Here is a 19294-nt window from a genome sequence, read left to right as displayed (position 1 = left end):
CCGGGGAATTGCCAGGCGTCAGGCTGGCTGTGTGAGGTGTGCTGCATTCTGTTATCACCTCACATTGGCAGATGGGGAAACAAAACCTTTGTCAAGTCAAACAACTCGCCCAGGGTCCTCAAGTTAGTGTATTGCAGAGATAGGGTTTGATTCCACGTTCCAGGCCGTCTTAAATACTTTACCGTCATGCCTATACATTTTGAAAAAATTCTTCCATTTGCTTCTCATTTTAAAAATGAGGCTAAAAAGCCCTTCTAATAAATTCTGGGAAGACACATAGTTATTTTTTAAATTTAAAGAAATCCCCACAATTGCCTTTTTTGTTCTTAAAGACTAGCCCCATTAATTAATATCTGTTTAAACAAATTCTAAGCATTTAACTCATCCTCCTCTTTTGTTGGAGTCTGAAACGTTTCTGAAAAATAAAATAAGTGAGAAACACTCTGCTCAAAGGAACACAAAGGAAGAGCAGAGGGTTTTTATCTGAAAGGAAAAATTGCATTTCACAAATGTATAGACCGTCCCTTTGAAGTTATTTTTATCTAACTACCTGTTGGAGAACTTTTTAACCTCAGCTTCATTTTTAAAACACGGATACGCTTGCCTCTGTGTTCGCGAAGGACAAATTAAAAGGAACAGGTGACAGGCAAGCAGGCGCCTTATCTCCTGTCTGAACCATCCTACTTCCACTCTGGCCACCTCTCAAGTCACACCCGACCAGGTCGAGCGGCTGCACTTTCCAAGGATGAACAGATGAGCAGATATTCTGGGGGAAAGGGGATTGTGGGACGCAGTGAGAATTTGCAGTTTCCTCTGTTAGGGAAGTTATGGGGGAGTTCAGTTGACTGACTATTGAAAATTGCTAAGGAAGCCTGTGGGAGGCTTTTCCTTTTCTATTTGCAGAAATAAATATTACTGCCTAATTAAGTGTCAGGCAGCACATTCCAACACTTTTGTTTGATATTGGCAGGTTCTTATGGTGTTAGAGCCGGTTCCCCTTGGCCCCAGGAACAGAGGGGCAGAGTCATTGAGGCTGCAAAAAGGCAAAGGAGTTTATTGGCTAGTTCCAGCTAGGGTCCATATCCCAACGCAGTGGCCTCTCCACGAACTAGGACCTCACCCTGGGGTAAAGGTTAAGCTTTTATACTTTTCTGTATGCTAGTTTTCACACGACACGTTAGTCTGCACACGACACACTGGTCTGCACACGACACACTAGTCTGCACACGGCACGTTAGTCTGCACACGACACACTGGTCTGCACATGACACACTGGTCTGCACACGGCACGTTAGTCTGCACACGACACACTGGTCTGCACACGGCACGTTAGTCTGCACACGACACACTGGTCTGCACACGGCACACTGGTCTGCACACGACACGCTGGTCTGCACACGACACGTTGGTCTGCACACGACACGCTGGTCTGCACACGACACGCTGGTCTGCACACGGCACGTTAGTCTGCACACGACACACTGGTCTGCACACGACACGTTAGTCTGCACACGACACACTGGTCTGCACACGACACACTAGTCTGCACACGACACACTGGTCTGCACACGACATACTGGTCTGCACACGACACGTTAGTCTGCACACGACACACTAGTCTGCACTCCATCCCCCTTTAGTTTATTTGCTCTTTTAGAAGTGGCTGATCGCGTTGGCTCCTGATTGGTTGACTCTAAGCTTCGGGCTTTTCGCGCCGGCACCAGTTGTAGTTAATGTCATCCAGGGGAAGAGGAGGGTCTCCAATGGGGGAGGGGGACTGTTGTTGCATACCTTCTAGTTTTTGGTTACAAGTGATACTGGGAACACACGCCCTGCACAAGCCGTTCATGCGCTGATCATGTCTTGCCCTTCTTATCTACCTAGTTGGTTGGAGGGCCCTGGACTCTCCAGCCCTTTATCAGGAAGTGACTTGTGGTCACCTCCCCGGGGCCTTGTTTTCCTTTACTTCAGTGAAGCCTGCCATGGCTCCACTTACGCTGAGCACCAAGCCAGCAAGCCGTATATACAGAAGCAGGACTAGGCTGTTAGCTTCTCACATCCAGGAAGCCTAGCCTATCACAGAGTTACCCTTGCTCTTATCCCTGTTTTTCATTCTGATTAACTATATTTATCAAACAACTAAAAGCAAGCACAGTCACAGAAGCGAATAGCATCAGTTAGAACCAAAGAGAGCACACATTTTCCTACTATCAATTCCTGTTCTTCAATGGGAACAGTCCCCCTTAGGAATATTAATTTCTCCTCCTGTTCCAGGTGCATGCTGCCTCTGGCAGAGCGGGACCAGAGGGCAGAGTAGGTTAGGACTGCCACCGGCTCACTCTGGGATCCCAAGGACCTTGCTCAGGAGGGGCCTTAGCAGGGAAGCTCATGGGCTGGGCCCTGGGGTCAGATAGCTAGGGTTCAATTCCTGGCCTCCCCTCCTGTCAGCTGTATGATCTTGGGCAAGTTTATCCATCTATAAAAGAGAGAAGGAATAATAACCTCTTCTCATGGGGTTGCAAGTTAAACAAAGCAGCAGACATAGGCACCTGGTAACAGTCGTACGCAGTACAGAAAGGAGAGTAACATTCGGGGAAGGAGGACCAAGTGCAGGGTGAAGCCCTCGGAGGGACCTGAGGGAGTCACTCAAGCAATCCAGCTACAAGCAGGGCTCTGGAGAAGAGAGAAGGCTGAGACGCTGGGCCCAGAAAGCCCCGCTTCCCTGAGACAAGCCAGCTTGAGGAGGTGGAGGCAGGGGCGGGGCGGTGCGGGGTGGTGGTTAAGACCATCACCTCTGGGGCCGGGCAGCCGGCTGGAAGCCCAGCTCAGACTGGATTAGCAAGATGACATTGAGCAGTTACATAACCTCTCTGAGCCTGAGAGTCTCTGCCTGAAAACCAGACCAGCAGTGGCACCTTTCCCTTGTGAATATCCGATGAGGTCATCATCTGATTAGATGTTCGTTACATGGAGCCATTGTTACTGGGGAGGAATCCCGACTCCAGGCCCGAGTCCCTCCTTACGGATGCTCATCGGCATCTTCCCACGATGTGGCCTTGTCGGAGGAGTGCTCACATCCGTGATGTCACCCATGCCTCACGTGATTCCCACAGGGTGATCGGGGCATGTGTTAGGAGGCAGGTTTTTCTTCCTGCTGAGACGTCTCTTCCCAGGCCAGGTTGGCGTTAAAGCCCCAGGCTCCCTGATTCTTGGACTTTCTCCAACTGACCGAGGCCTCCCACACCAGCTGGGGCTCTCACTGTTACCCGGGGCCTGTGGGGATGGCACTGTGGAAAGTTATTGAACAGTCCTGCTTGAGATATATCCAAATGTGTATTTTCCCTGAAACTGGGCTCGGTTCCTGGTCAGGGTGCTCTGCTACACGCTTTGCAGCATTCGGTTTTCTCTCTGAGGTGTTGACGGTGAGGGCAATCTTTGGTCTTTCTCAGAATATCCTGAGACTGTTTTCTCCAGCCTTGGGAAATAAAAAATTTTCAGCATCAGGATAGTTTTGTGAGATTCAGTTGCCTGCCGTACAGCAATTTTACTTTCATCAGAGATATATGTGTATTTTCTAATTTTATAAGCTACATGGGATTCACCGGAGCTACAGAAACACTAGGCCCATAAATGTCTCCAGGTATAAATCTTTGCAGGCCGGAAGGCATCTAGGTTATTACAGGAGGAACATGGACGAGGCGTTAGAAGGTCTGGGAGGGAGTCCCGGCTCTGCCACTTTTTGGGGAAGTGACTTCACCTCTCCGGGCCTCAGTTTACAGAGCTGTGAAATGAGGATAACGACAGTAATCACGAGAGGTGGTTGTGAGGATTGAATTAAGCGAGGCGGTGTGTGTAAAGGGCTTAGCACTCTCTAGATAGAGACAGCTGGGAAGCATGTTTTTAGTTCAGTGCCTCAAGAAGTTCTCAGAGGCTTCCTCCCGAGGAAAACCAAGAGAGTTGTGTATCTCGGCCCATTTCCAGATCACTGGTTATCCTTGTTTTTTTTTTTTTTTTAAGACAAGTTCTAAAAGGACTCTGTATCCCACTTTCAAATGGATTCAGTGGCTAACACTACCATCAGTTAGTGCTGAAATCAAGCTCATTGTTTTCCTGTAGAAGCAGTGAGGCAGCTTTCCAGCAAGAGAGTAGGGTCCTCCTTCCCACAGGTCAGCAGGGCTCACCAGGGGTCACGGGGTGCCTCCACGTGGCCAGTTTTGGTGACTTAGCCTGGTGGGGGTCAAGGATCCACTGGAGAAGCTAAAGGAATCTGGTGAGAGGCATGAACTTGTGCACCATAAAAATGCCCAGAGGCACAGAGTTTTGCCATTTCGGGGCCTGGGCTCAAAAACGAACCCTCTTGTCCCTAGAAGTCTGGCAATTTGAGGTTAAAAGTCTGTTGGACTGCTTATGCCCCTCTGGGTGACCCTAGGTTGAATCTTGGTTTGAGGCCAGACAAGCTAGAATGAACAGAGAGGGGGAGAGAGAGAGAGAGAGAGAGAGAGAGAGAAAGAATTAGGGGCTGTTGTACGCTACTAGAAGATAATTCCTTGTTACTCAGTCAACTCCTTTCTGAAACTCTGAGGGAGGTTTTTATGGCACAGAATAACTGTCCTGCACAGGTCTGTTTGTGTGCGCTGTGCTCGCTCTTCCCTGAGTGCCCTTCCCACATTCCTGCCCAAAGCCAACTCAGCATCTTTCTGCAGGGTGCTCAATTGTCATCTCCTCCCTAATCTACAGCTGCACCTAAGTGTCCCTCCTCTGAGCCCCACAGTAGTATGTACGTATGTCTGTTGTCATGTCGCATTGCTTTAGTGACTTGTTCCCTGTTCTTCCCTCCATGAAGCTGTGAGCTCACCTCACGTTCAATATCTGACTCATCCCCAAGCCCCAGTGCTTAGCACAGGCCTGGTCCCCAAAAGATGCTCCGTCACTGTGGGCTGAACCGGGCCTCTCTCCCCTAGCTCCCTCCACCCCAAGGAGGGCACCTGTGAGTCTCTCTGCAGCCCCTGTTCTCTCCCCTTGCTCGGCAGCCCCCTGCCCTGCAGCACCCTGGTGTGTTAGAAATCCGTCAGGAGGAGCTGCTGCTTGGCTGATCTGAGCCTGTTTGTAAACTTTGTGCACATTCGGCTTTAGGAAACAAATAGGATTAATAAGACTGGCAGTAACTCCAAGGCTGGTTACCATTTACAATAAGGCAGCCGCGTCAACGCCGGGCGCGCTCCAGCGGTTTCTGGGATGGAAGTAATAGAATTTCTGTAGTTAAGCGGCTGTCACTCCCGTGGCTGAAGGCACCCATGTATAAATCCGTAATGTAGAAGGGCCGCGACGGGGACCTGGCGGAAGGGTTAGGGAAGGCAGAGTGATCCCAAGTCCTAAGGGTGGCCATGGCCTTGGGGCCAAAATTGCTTCAGGACAGAAAATAGCAATTCTGTATTGTTTTCTCTCTCTCTGTTTTTCTTGGGTCAGAATGCAATTTGCGTGGGAGCTGGGGACAAGCCCATGAATGAGTATCACTCTGTCGTGTACTATCAAGTCAAACAGCCACGCTGGATGGAAACCGTCAAGGTAATAACAATAATTAATAATACTAATAGCAGCCAGCATGTATCTAGTTCTTACAATAAGCCAGTCACTGTTTTAAGTGCTTTATTTAAACAATTCACTGATTGCTTACAACAGCTATGTGAGGTCTGTGCTATTTCCCTCATTTTCTAGATGAAACTGTAAGACGGAACAGGTAAGCAGCTTGCCCATGATCACACTGCTGGTAAAGGTCAGAGCCGGGGTTCGAACCCGAGCAGGGTCTGTGCTTTTCAACACTACCCGCGGGCACAGGGCGTGGACTAGACCAGTTAGCATTCTTCCTCTTTGTGGGAGCAGTGGAGCAAGGCAGCTGTGAGCATGGACCCTGGACCCAGAGGATCTGGGTTCATGTTCCAGCTGTAATGCTCACTAGCTGTGTGGCCTTGGGCAGGTCATTCAACTGCTCTGTGCTCTGGTTTCCTCATCTGTAAAATGGGAGCAACAGGATGACTGTGGGGAAGAACGCATTTAACACACATAACACTGTCAGAAGAGTCCTTGAAAGAGAGCACACACTCAGTCGATGCAATTCGTGGTCAATCATACTTGGAAGTTTTCTTAGCATGGAAAACCAAACTGGATTTTTCATTCCTTTGAAATGCCCCTCAAACACTTGGCCCTTGCCTGTTTTTTAACCCCCTTCCATAACATGGTATAATTCACAGTGGTAGGCGGCCTTGTGCCCCTCTGTGCAGTGGGGAATGAATGGGGAAGAAGGATGTACTAGCTCGAGTATGTGATTCAGTCTCCCTCAAGGTCTTTCTCAAAAAGCGGTCCCCCCCAGACTGTCCTGTGGAATGCTAAGTGGTGTTGTGTTAAAGCAATGTTCCCTGGTCACACAAATGGGAGAAATGCTGAGACATTTGAGAATAAATATGAAAGTCAAAGACTTCTTTATTTCAGGTTCTCAGAGCCTTTGATGTCACGTGCTCTGCAGATCTGCAGAAGGAAGTGAGAGTGCAGAGCCCTTCCCACACCTCATTGACTGTGGGCACTTCCTTTTTCCCCAGTGCCATATCCCAGGGCTAGCACTCTGTTGAACATATTTCATTAATAGAAATTCCTTGTTTTGGCTGGGCGTGGTACTCATGCTGTAATGCCAGCACTTTGGGAGGCCAGCATTTTGGGAGGGAAGGATTGCTTGAGGTCAGAAGTTTAAGACCAGCCTGTACAACATAGTGAGACCCTGTCTCTGCAAAAAAAATTTTTTTTAATTAAAAAAAAAAACTAGCCGGGTGTGGTGGCATGCCTGCAGTCCCAGCTACTCAGGAGGCTAAGGCAGGAGGATCACTTCAGCCCAGGAGTTCAAGGCTGCAGTGAGCTATAATTATGCTATTGCACTACAGCCTAGGTGACAGGGTGAGACCCTATCTCTAAAAAAAAATAAAATGTAATAATAAAATTTAAAAAAGAAATTCCTTGTTTTAATCTAAGCAGATGGGAGGGTTGATGGATCCATGTGACTGTGAACAACACAGAATAATAAATTATGTTCTTCCTGAAATGTTCAGCTCAATTCTGGGGCCAGTCATGACAGAAAAAAACTTCTTTACCTCTGGGTTACAGCAGAAGTCACCACCTGTAAGGGCATAGCGTCCTCAGAGCCACCCCCTGGATCTGTCACAGCACCCTAGCTTGTGTCCAGTGGCCTGTCAGGCAATAGAAATGGAGGCCTGATGGGTTTGCACCGTGGTTCTCTTGATCACCGTTCCCTGGTCTAGGACCTAAGCAACGTGGAATTGTCAGACAGTCTCTTGTGGACACTGCCCAGCCCATCAAATCCTGCCGTGCTACTTGGCAGAGGGGAGTAACAGAGCTTGCAAGCAAATACGAGCCTATAAAAGGCCGCATAGTGCCTGAAAGATGTCATTTTGTTAATTCCACTAGATGGAAGCGGAATTAACAACAAATATTCTCACTACCAGATCATTGCGCTAATAACCTGCATTGGAATAAGAATTTGGAATTAGTTCAGTGAGCAGTGAAAGTTCATCATCGTTTAAATCTCTCTGCCTTATAATAAGATATTATTATTAGTAGTATTTCTTTACCCACCATGTGTTCTGATTCCAAACTCTAGGCATACACATGACTTCCTTTTCAGTGACAGCTATGCAAACCCAATGGTTCTTGACTTGTCACACAGATTACTATTTAATATTTTTCTCAGTGTATCTCCTGGTACACACTGTCTTCAAATTGATGACTTGCCCAACTTTGGGGTCAAAAAATTATTGGACTGGCTGGGTTTCTCCTCTCTGTGTGCTTTGGCACCGCCGTTCTATCTCTTTGCTAGCGCTTGTCATGGGGTTGTTATATGTCACCCTCTGTGGACCGTGAACTCTTTGAGGGTGAGGACTCGGCCTTCCATCAGCATGGCCAGCGCCTCGCGTGATCATGGTTTCCGGTAACCTTTCAGTTCACAGTGAAAGGCTGGCTGGACTGCAGTTGCCCACGAGGCCCTCGGTTCTTCTGCTCTGTCTGAGACGCAGGGTGATGGGCCGACTCAGGTCACATTTCATTTTCTCCAACAGAAAGTGCCCCAAAGTATACGTCTGTTTTGGCTTTAGATAGTCATCTCTACAGTGCAAACTTATCCCTTTTTAAAGCCAAAGTGTCTTCCTCACAGATAGCTGAGTTTCTCTGCATCGGCCTGAATAGCACGTTGCAGGGGAGCTGTGTGGCTTTGGGAGGTGGGCGGCACAGAGCCAGGCCCAAAACATCTCCTTTAGTGGTGCCGTCGGGCCACTCACTGGACAGCGATGCTGGGGTGACCAGTGGGTGATTGCCTTAGCTCAGTGTCCTTAGAAACAATGTGTCCAGCTAAGGGTGGGATGAGCCCTAAGGATTTTTCCAAATATTATTGGATTAAAGCATTTTTATTAATTTGTATAAATGAGAGTCCTCAAGCAAACTCCCTAAATACCATTGTTAACCTGCTAAGCCCTGCTGCAGTCGCCAGAAGTCCTGGCGTGGGTGAGGAAAATGTGCTCTGTGCAGTTTGCAGTGCATCAAATCCTGTGCTAAAGTTATGTGACTTTTATATCAATTTGGGGAGATTCATTTTTCCTCACTGTAATTTACGGACCTCTTTTCATTGGCTGGGAATGCAATTTGCCAAATGGATTACATTTGGTACTTTATTTTCTCTTCATAGCTAGTTCTTATGTAATTTATTTACAGTTCATCAGGCTCGATGGATGTGTAGTAAATCAGCAGGCAGCTCTCTCAGTTAAATGGTCAGGCTGCCGCTGAGGGTGGGGTGTCGTGGGGGAGCCCTTTAACTCATTGCCTCCTGAGCTCTGGTTTCTGCCTGCTGAGGTGGCTGTGCCTATTGAAGACATGCAGAGGATCCATCTGCGATTCATGTTTCGACACCGGTCATCTCTGGAATGTGAGTACCCAGCCAAATGGTATCTCTGCGGCTCCTCTGAGTGGGGAAGGATGGAATAGCTGGGGGGCCCATGTGTCGTTGCCTTTCCTGACCTCACAATGCTATTTCCAGCTAAAGATAAAGGAGAAAAGAACTTTGCCATGTCCTATGTGAAACTGATGAAAGAAGATGGGACGACTCTGCATGACGGATGCCACGACTTGGTTGTCCTCAAGGTACCACGAGTTAGAATAAGCTCTGCCCTGAAGGGGGTACAGGAGGCAAGGGGGCAGTGGCAGAGTTGCTTAGTGGTTAGCAGCAGGGACCCCAGAATCACACACACACACACCAGGGTTTACCAGCTGTGTGGCCTTTTACAAAACCTTGACTTCTCTGGGCCTCTGTTTCTTCATCTGTGCCCTCTCTGTGCATAATTGCGAGGATTGCATGAGACAGTGCACATAAACACAGCAAGTATGGGTACATGGGAGAGCTCTATAAATGGGAAAGGTTATTGTTAAGTACAGAAGTGGGCTCCTGACTCTGTAAGGACCTCTATGGGACGTGTAGAAGACGTGCAACAGACACTGGAAAGATGCTTCACTGTAGCCAATGGAAAAATATTAGAATCTGGGGTCCTGATCCTGCTGCTGACTAAATCTGGACTCATTTCAGATGCCTTTCTGAGTCTCAGTGCCTTTTTCTTAAGCAGTGATGGCAGTATTTATGACGACACAATGAGAGGGCCCATGTGAAAGGGCCACGGAAACTGTGAAGGGAACACATGTGCCCACTATTTTTATTTTTACATCATGAGACTTGGACTGTTTTTGAGAAGTGCAGTGTTTGCCTTGATCTTACCTGCATGTTTCCTCCCGTATGCCCCCTTATGACAGCACCTGCTGTCATAGAGTGCACCTGCTACCACCTGGATGGGTGCAACGAGTGTGGCTGTGAAATACACCAAGGTTAAGTGGCCAGCACAGGGATCAAACACACACCCTTGGCCTTCTTAACCTTGAAGGCTGAAATTGCCCTTTTTGCCTGTAGTGTGCATGGCAAACACAGCCTCATCAAGGCCTTAGCACACAGTACTCTTCTCTGAGTCTGACTTTTCTGGAAAACCATTTTTCTTCTGTAAAGCCTCTGTTTTCTCATTTATCACACTTTGAGCTAATTCTTGGCTTGAAAGGCGTCCTTCTCCAACAGACTGTGCACTCCTTGGGTGCAGAGGCCCAGTTGCAGTCAGTTTTCTTTTTACTTTCCCCCATTAAGCCTCAGTTTCCTCAACTGAGGATGATAACAGTGTCTGTTTCATACGGTTGTCATGAGGCTTCAATGAAATGAACTAAGGCATATAAAGCACTTGGCTCAGCTCCCGGTGCAGAGTAAGATAAATGTTATCTCCTGTAATAACTCCCTCTTCTCATTCATTTTTCCCTCTCATCATTCATTTTAACTTAAGTGTCTATCACTCTACTATGCATTCTCTATGCTTTATCCTTAGTTTGCTCTAGCATTCTAGGAAGTGGGGATTATGATTTTCCTCAGTTGACTCATTTAAAAAAAGTAAGGCACAGAAAGGCGAAGGAACACCCCCAGATGGCATGGACTCGTGAGTGGCAGAACAGGGTCTAGGTCCCAGGATGCCCTTACTTAGTGCCTTTGCCATTAACTTCTTTAACACATTAACTGCCATGAGTTTTGTTCTTACTGTTACAATTAATATTGGCAATTTAATTCTAAAACATGGGTTAAATGAATATAAGTCAATCAATTTTGTTTTCCTATTTATGTTTTCCTTTAAATTACAGTAGAAGATTTTATTCTATTTTCATAATAAAACACTGTGGCCCCAAGAAAAAGTTTCTGATTTTTTGTGTGGCAGTCAGTGTGTTAAGCTGTATTCCTTATCTTGCTGGTGGGCATGTATTATAACCTTAAAAAAATTAGGATTACTTAAAATGGCCTATGTAGGAATCTTCAGTTCCCTTTTTTTGTCATTAATGAACTTTACAGAGACTTTAGTTGGTTGATCAACACTTTTTCATTCATGTAACTTTGGATTCTTGCCCATTTTGTGGAAAAACAGCCTTGCCTCACCAGCTGATATTTATTGCTTCTCTGATGATTTTCCTCGCTGTCGATGGCCCTCTCCACTTCACAGTGTGTGATCTGGCCACTGCAAGCTCTGTGCAGTGCTGGGTATGTAGCCTTGGTGAGGGCAGTAACCAAAGTGTTGTTTCCAGGGGGACAGCAAGAAGATGGAGGACGCCAGCGCTTACCTGACTCTTCCTTCTTATCGACATCATGTGGAAAACAAGGGGGCCACCTTGAGCCGAAGCTCCAGCAGTGTCGGGGGGCTGTCCGTCAGCTCCCGGGATGTGTTCTCCATTTCCACTCTGGTGTGCTCCACAAAGCTCACCCAGAATGGTAACGGAATCATCAAGAGTTGTGTCTGTGTGTGTGTGTCTGTGTGTGTGTGCATGCCCAGGGAGGTCCTGGGATGGACAGTTTAGCCCAGTGACAGTAATTCTGCATGTGTGGACTCTATTTTAGTGGGCTTGCTGGGTTTGCTGAAGTGGCGTATGAAGCCTCAACTGCTACAGGAGAATTTAGAGAAGTTGAAGATTGTGGATGGAGAGGAAGTGGTGAAGGTCAGTGGGGTGCCATTTTGTTTGTATTCGTCCATCAGTGGTAGAAATGTCAATCATGGGTGGGTGCAGGGGAGAAACAAAGCATTGAAGGAGATGGAGCAACTTTTTCTCTGGTGATGGGACTCATTGTCCCAAGTTGCCGTGAGGAATCTTTGTTGGGAAATCCAGGGGGACGACTTGATTCAATGGCCATGAATGTCGCATGGCAGAGAACTGTGGCTGTGCCCAGTCTCAGCCTGGGTGTAAATCCCCACTCTCCCACTTGCCAACTTCATGTGATAATTTTATGAATGTGACATAGTTCTCAGGGTTGTTATGAGCAGTCAAGGTAGTAATGTTTAAAAATTATGCAGCAATCTGTTACACATAGTACACAATAATTAAACAAAGCATATGAAGCATACAAAGTTCAATAAATAGTAACTATTAATTATTTTTGTGGTCATATGTTGCTATGTATAGTAGAATTATCCCTTAATACTGCCCACAAATCATTGTTAGAAATAAAAAGTATTCTTGGTTCCTGCTGCTTGGAGAACATTATGTATTAAAGATGAGAAAGGGGAAGACATCCGGGCTTACATTTTAAGTGAAACAAGCAGAAAACAATGCAAATGTCAGACGTATTATTGCATCCACATGGTAGTGGAGAGTATGAAGTGTCTGAGGTGCAGGTCTAATTAAGGCAGCCCTCCTCTCCAGCACTATGAATTGGGACGAGTGTTTCCCCGTGATCCTGGTGATCTTGCTTCTATCAGGAACTTGGTACAGCTAGAAACACCGGGATTAAACATCTTTATGTGGTTTTTCTGTGTTTTGAGGGATTGTAGGAAATATTGACCCATCCCTTAGGAGGGAGGAGAATCAAGTTTTATGTAATTTCCCATACCTGAGAAACAGTGGTAGAATTTCCAGATGCTTTAAATGTACACTATTGACCCACCCACCTGGTTCAGCAATCAATGGCAGGGTAATTCCCCCCAGTCAGCCCTTCCATAAGCTCTATAGCCTTCAGGTAGCTTGTCATGGGGCGGGGGGGTGGGGCGTCCATTGCCTCCCTTTTGCGTTCTTTTTTTATTTTTAAAAAAGGTTTGTTGTTGAGATATAATATACATATGAAATAGGTACAGAGCAGTTATGGTGAGAGTACAGCCTAATGAATTTTTACACGTGTGCACGCCCATGTACTCACCACCCACCGTCAGATCAAGACACAGAACATTTTTAGCATTACGGTAGGTTGCCTCCTACCCCTTCTCAGTCAACAACCCACTTTGTGTAACCGCTATCCTGACTACCATCATCACAGATGGGTTTTTACCTTCTCTTGACTTCCGTAAGAACAGGGCGGTAAAGAATGTACAATTTGTGTCTGGTATCTTTTACTCAATCCAGTGCTTGTGCAGGTCATCCTCATTGTTGCATGTGGAAGCAGTTTGCCCTTTTGTGTAGCTGTGCAGTGGTCTCTAGTGTGAAAATGCCGCCATGTATGCAGCCACTCTGCCGTCGACGGGCAGCTGGGCTGCTCCAAGTTCTAGTTCTTGTGAATAAAGCTGCTCTGGATTTCGCGAACATGGCACGTGGTGGATATGTGCTCTCGTTTTCTTAGACACTTAAGAGCAGGATTTCTGAGTCACCTGCCCTCGTTCTTAATGATACCTTCATTATTTCGTCCAGTTTCTCCAGGACACTCTGGACGCACTCTTCAACATCATGATGGAGCATTCTCACAGTAATGAGTATGACATCCTCGTCTTCGATGCTTTGGTAAGAGAGAGGGGACAGTGTTTAGTGACATTAGGCAGTAATGGGAGTCTGACAGTGAGAATACTAAGAACCTGTGGCCCTTGTGGCCCTTGTCATGAATTCTTTGGAGGCCTTGTAATGTTTGGCAACCAGACCAACGAATGAGCTGCTGTTTCCTTTTGCATGTTTCTGGTTCATTTGAAAGGACGGGGCGTGGTGGGTGAAAGGAGAATGGTAAGTGTTGATGTCAGATGGACACTGGTTGAAGGTATATGAGGCTGGATGGTATGAATGGTCAATATGGCTTTCCATGAATGCTGGGGGCTAGTCTACATTGTAGAGCACCAAAAATGTTTCCTACCTGTCCTTTTACCTTCTTCTTCCTCACGACCTTTAACTCACTGAGGCATTACACTCCTCCTGTCCACCTGGAACCTTTCATGGTGGGAGGCCATCCAGATCTTTCCTGCCTCAATCTTCCTACACGGCCTCTTTCTCCTCTCCCTGTCACTACTCACATTTTCTCAGTGTCATGTCAAAATAAACATAAGAAACATCTGCATTAGGGTATCTGTGCCCAATAAAGTCTTCATGGGTTGACCCCTAGTGTCATGAGTATTTGCATTTTTAAACTTGGAGACAACTGTGGCTTAATCAAGTGCTTCCCAAGAGGATCTCCTAGAATGCTAGCCCTACAGGAAAGAGGTTTCCTGACAAAAAGATCCTTTGATTAATTAACTCAGGGAAGTGCTGAATGTTGCATGACCCTCTTAGAGATTCACAATGCACATTAGTAGAGTAAAGGCTCTGAAAAGTTCTGCAGTAAGGAAGGCAGTATAATGATGATAACCTGTTATTTGACCATGAAATCCTTTTATCTTATAACACCATGCAGCACACTTCATGAAATGCTTTTTGGAGGAACACTACCTTAATGAAAAGGACTAACTATATATTAGTGAGCTAACTCCTGGGTAAGAGAATTTTGATAGGGGTTGAGTTATGCCAGGTGAATATGGCGTCTTGCCCTGGGTTTGCCCTGAAAATACTGATTCCCTGCGTCTTCCTCAGATCTACATTATAGGACTCATTGCAGACCGGAAATTTCAGCATTTCAACACCGTTCTGGAGGCCTACATCCAACAGCATTTCAGTGCTACCTTGGCTTACAAGTAGGTAACTGTGCACGTGGGGATTTCTTTCCACCTCCTCCTTGCCCTGCCAGGATGCCTAGGGCACAGGAACTTGAGTAATTTCCCTTGTCACTAATCTGTGTGAGTTCTCCCTTTTCTGACGAAATCTAGCCCATGCCTAGGTTATTTGGATATCAATAAAAATATGCAAAACCCATGGGTTGGGATGAATCTTTATAGTGGCAGTAGTTTGTGGAACTGCCTATTCATTCATTCATTCCTTCAGCTAGGCAACTATCAATGACTGAGCAGTTACTTGTATTTGTGGTGGACACCAGCACCCAAAGCTGGAGAAAAGAGAGTGCACATACCATGTAGCTCAGTGTAGCTTGGGAGTAGGGAGCTGAGGATTAGAGATGGGAGTTGATGCTGGAGAGTTTGGTGGGGGCCAGTTTGTGAAGGACCCAGGAGAGGCAGGCAAGTAGTTTGAAGTCTACTCTATTGGTAAAGAAGAAACATGGAAACTTTCTAAGCAAGGAAGTTCCATGATATTACAAGAACACTTTCTGTAGAAAGAAAAAGCTGAAAAAGACATTATCGCCACCATTATTCCCTCTTGTAGCCTGATTGTGATTAGTTTTCCTAGTCAAAAGATCTTTTTTCCTCACTAATTCTTTCTTTGCTGGCATTTTTATGGATAGGAAATACTTATTTGTTCCCTATAATAAATATGTTTTTTTAAGCAGAGCTCTTTTTATGCTTACAAATGAGTGAGTGAGCTTGGCTATACCACCACCTTTAACCTTTGATTGAATGTCTTATAATTTACTGAGCAAACTAATTACCATGCTCTGGGTTAAAAAGAAAGAGATGCATTCTGAAAATATTACCCCTTTTCAGGAAGTTGATGACAGTGCTGAAGACTTACTTGGATACCTCCAGCAGAGGGGAGCAATGCGAGCCGATCCTGAGAACTCTGAAAGCTTTGGAATACGTGTTCAAGTTCATTGTTCGGTCGAGGACGTTATTTTCACAGTGAGTACTTGTTATGTTCAAGTGATTTATCAGCTCTGCAATTCTTGTGGGATGCAACAGTATCTTTACTGTAGGAGAAACATGTTTACAAAATTATAACCAACTGTCGATCAAAAACAACTTAAGAATGCAACCTAAAGAATTTTGAGTATGTAATAATTGTACCCTCTAAGTTCATTTGAGAAAAAAGAAAGAAATCTTACCATGTTGCAGAGTTATGTTTCATCCAATGAATGTGATTTGTGAGTTGAGGCTCTTCTGTGTTTAATCTAATATTCTTCACTTGATTTGAAAAATGGTGAACATTTTCCAGGAATCTATATTCAATGTTAGAGGAGCTGGGAGTGGGAAGAACAGAACTCAGGGAGTTTGACATTTATTTGGCTCTCGTACTTTGTGCACGGCAGATGAGCTGGTATTTGTAGTTGACCTGTCTGTCCTTGAAATCCTAATAGCCAACAAGTGAGCTGGTACGTTAGAGCACTTAAAGGGATTTTGATGGTGACGGCCAGTATCACAGAGGCTAGCTGCCTCTTTCTTTTTAGGATCACTGCAATGGGGTCTTGCAGTGGGAGAGAGAGACTGGGCTCAGCTCCCCAGCTGCCTCTTTGAAGGGCTTTGGAGACGGAGGTATTCAAATGCACTCTATGAAAGAACAATTTGTATTCATCCTGGCTAGAAGGCAAAGTTAGGTAGAGGATTGGTGGTTGGTTATGTGCGATGGGAAATAAGAAAAAAGCATACAAGGAATGTATCATCTGGGCTCTTATCAGTGTAAATGAAGAATGTTCACCAGAAACTGACTTAAGGAGAAACGGGACTTTATTTCACATCATTGGAAAATCTGGGGTGTAGTTGGCCTCCGTCATGGCTGAATCCAGATGCTCACTGTCTTCGGGAGAGTCTTCACCTCCAGATCGTGACTTTGCTTCCCTTTAGCTGATTTCCTTCTGAGACAAGTTTCCAACATAGAGGCCACTAGAAGCCTTGGGTTCATATTCTACAAACTGAAGGAACCCTAGGGTTCCTTGTTGTTCTAGCAAAACCCTGTGCCAAGAACTGTCCTGGGTATGTGCCAAGGTCTTAATCAAACAGCATGGCTGGGGGATGAATATGCAGCTGTGTGGTTGTGGCCATGGGGCAGGCCAGCCACTTATGGTGTGGACTTGTTCTATTGGAGAATTGACTTCCCGAAAGAAAGTTGAAGTCTATACCCATCATTTTGATCATGACAATGAGTGGGCTGCTACAGCTTGATACTTGACAAGGCATCTGAAACGGGTAATCACTTGGGATTCTCTTAAAACTCTCTTTGAGATTTCAGATGATGAGTAGAGAGGTGCGAGTGTCTTGAACCATGCCACACAACATGTGTCACTTAGGTTATTCTGAAAGTGAAGTATCTGTTTCAAATTCCTCTGGCTTGCCAGATAGTCAGGTCTTAGCAAGGTATTCTTCCAGGTTCGAGAGATACTTGTCAATGTTCTGAAAACCAAGAGGAGACTCCAATGAGTCTTTGTAAGAGTTGAGTTTCTGGGAGGAGTTCAAGGATTTGGACATCATAGTTCCAGGGTAATAGGCAAGGATCTCTTATCCCATCTTCCAAGTGAGAATATCCGATCTATAGGAAGAATGTATTTTCTATTTATCATATCTTCTTCCCCAACTCTTCCTTTTGTTTATTTATTTTATTGTTTCTATTCCCTGATATTCTTCCTTCCTTCCTTTCTTCCTTCCCTTCCATTTCCTTCTTGTTTTTATCTCTCTTAGTTTTTGTCTCTTCCATCTTCTAGAACAAAGTACATTTGTACATTTGCTTTCACCTTCTCTGCCTCAAGGCATGTCATCTTGCAGAGCCCCTAACTCTTAAATTGGTGAAGATTCAGTGCTGCTTGAATGCTAATTGACTTTTGGCCTATTAAGGAGCAAGGTGATCTGTTATTCTTTGCTGTGTCCTTAGTATAGCATAAGGAACATTACTGACATTTGGTGAGAAGAGATGTCCCTAAAGCAACTCAGGCCTAGCCTTGAATCCTTTCTCATGAACAAAAATGTAGGCTGACCTGCAAAGAGGGTCTGGGACCTCATGCTGGGAGAAGGTGAGTTTTGTGTCTTGATCATTTTAGAATCTTTAGCAATGATCTGCTCTCTAGTGGGGCCTGTAAGGTATTGGGAAGTGGTCAGGGTATTTCCTCACATGAGGGGGGCATTTTACTTGGAAAACTAGGAAATAGGAGGTTCAATGCTTTGAGATTTCTAAACCAGCTGGTGGGAAATCAGAATATAATTATTACTCTTGGGCTTATTGTGTGTGGTATTGTTTCTGTTTCCTGTTATTCCTTTGTTCTCTTTCCCCATGTGGATAATTGCAGCTGATCTAGCTCCCATTAGTTGTTCCCTTGACATTTTTTTTTTCTTTTTGCACATACTGCACATGGACACTTGCCAGGGCTAAGGATTTTCCCGTATCAATATGCAGGATGCAGTTGGGTGAGGGAGAAAGAGAAGTTGTTGAGAAGGAGTGGAATTTTTATTGCATTATTGTTTTCAGAATGATTCATTTCTATTGATAGTCAAAGAAAGTGAGTTCCTTGTCCCCTGTTCTTGTGTCACTAACTCCTGAGTCAAAGTCTGGAGCAGGTGTCTCTGGCTGGGCACACGCCTGTGCCGTAGCTGCAAAGGAAGCTGGCAGAGCAGGTTCTAGCTTCTGCTGCAGGAGGCAGGCTTAAGTTCAGAAAATTCCTTAATTGTAGGAAGTGTGTCCAACAGATGCTGGGTGGCCGTAAATATGACCAAGATCCACTGGGCTTTTGTGGAATGGCTGAGCCCCTGGGAGGTATGGAGGAGAATGAGGCACATTCTGAAACAGCTGAGGTGCTTATTTTCTAGATATTGAGCTTCTTTACAAAGCCCTTGCAGTGTCTTTGATCCTGACGCTCAGACTACCAGCTGTGCTGATCCCCATGGTTTCTGAGCTTGTGGAATTACTCGGAGTCTGGAGCAGCCTGTGCTCCCGTGTTGCGTGTGATGGATGCTGAGCAGCTCCCCTTCCTACTGGCTAGGAAGTGAGGATGCAGAGCTTCTGCGAGGATAAGACAGGAGAGCCAGAACACGGGGCCCTGGACAAGGCCTAATGCTGCCGCAGCTAGAGTACAGGAGCAGCGTGGAGTAATATTGTCAGTACAATGTTCATGCTGGACAGACCTCGAGGGAGTGATATTTTCATCCCTGTAAGTGCCTGGCTTAGTGAGGACTTTTTTCTGGGCCATGCAAGTGTGAAGTCTGGTTGGCCAAGCAGAGGGGCTGTCCCGAGAGAGAGCAGCTCCAGCTGGAGGCTGAGCATCATCAGGGGCTGCTGCGAGGTGCCCGGCTGCGTGGGTTTCGGTGCTAAGTCTCATGATACCATCCCTAAGCATGGTAGGAATTCAGTAAAGAAAATGATGACTTGGAGCAAGAGTGGTCAGGAAAGGCACCCTCATCATTACAGTGAAGCTGTCCAGGCAACTGTGACTTTATCCTTGTCCCCAGGGAATGAATAAAGCAAAGCTGATGTAGGGCAGGCCAGGTGAGCTCACACTCTTTGGAAACCAGTCACCGGTCAGGGAAAGAGAGATTACACTGTGCATCCCGATGGGGGCCACAGCTTCTGGAAACACCATCCTGCTCCCCACTCCTCACCTGGGAGCCCGGAAGGACCTCCATGGTGTGGGCAGTGCCACTGGGGGCTGCCACTTCATTAACAAGGGCATCTTAGGAGCCTGGTTCAC

General features: G+C 46.0%; 1 protein-coding gene across 1 annotated transcript in view; it reads left to right on the top strand.

The window, feature by feature from the left end:
* The window catches only part of DOCK2 (dedicator of cytokinesis 2), a 389839-nt gene that overhangs the window by 54446 nt on the left and 316099 nt on the right, over positions 1-19294 (top strand). The window contains exons 15-22 of the mRNA XM_069484225.1: positions 5467-5565; positions 8905-8977; positions 9089-9192; positions 11206-11389; positions 11516-11613; positions 13291-13380; positions 14431-14531; positions 15393-15527. Coding sequence (XP_069340326.1) covers positions 5467-5565; positions 8905-8977; positions 9089-9192; positions 11206-11389; positions 11516-11613; positions 13291-13380; positions 14431-14531; positions 15393-15527 — 884 coding nt within the window. The remainder of the gene's footprint in view (positions 1-5466; positions 5566-8904; positions 8978-9088; positions 9193-11205; positions 11390-11515; positions 11614-13290; positions 13381-14430; positions 14532-15392; positions 15528-19294) is intronic.

The sequence above is a fragment of the Eulemur rufifrons genome, chromosome 10, assembly GCF_041146395.1.
Source record: "Eulemur rufifrons isolate Redbay chromosome 10, OSU_ERuf_1, whole genome shotgun sequence".
Classification (NCBI taxonomy): Eukaryota; Metazoa; Chordata; class Mammalia; order Primates; family Lemuridae; genus Eulemur; species Eulemur rufifrons.
This window is presented reverse-complemented; position numbering and strand designations above follow the sequence as displayed.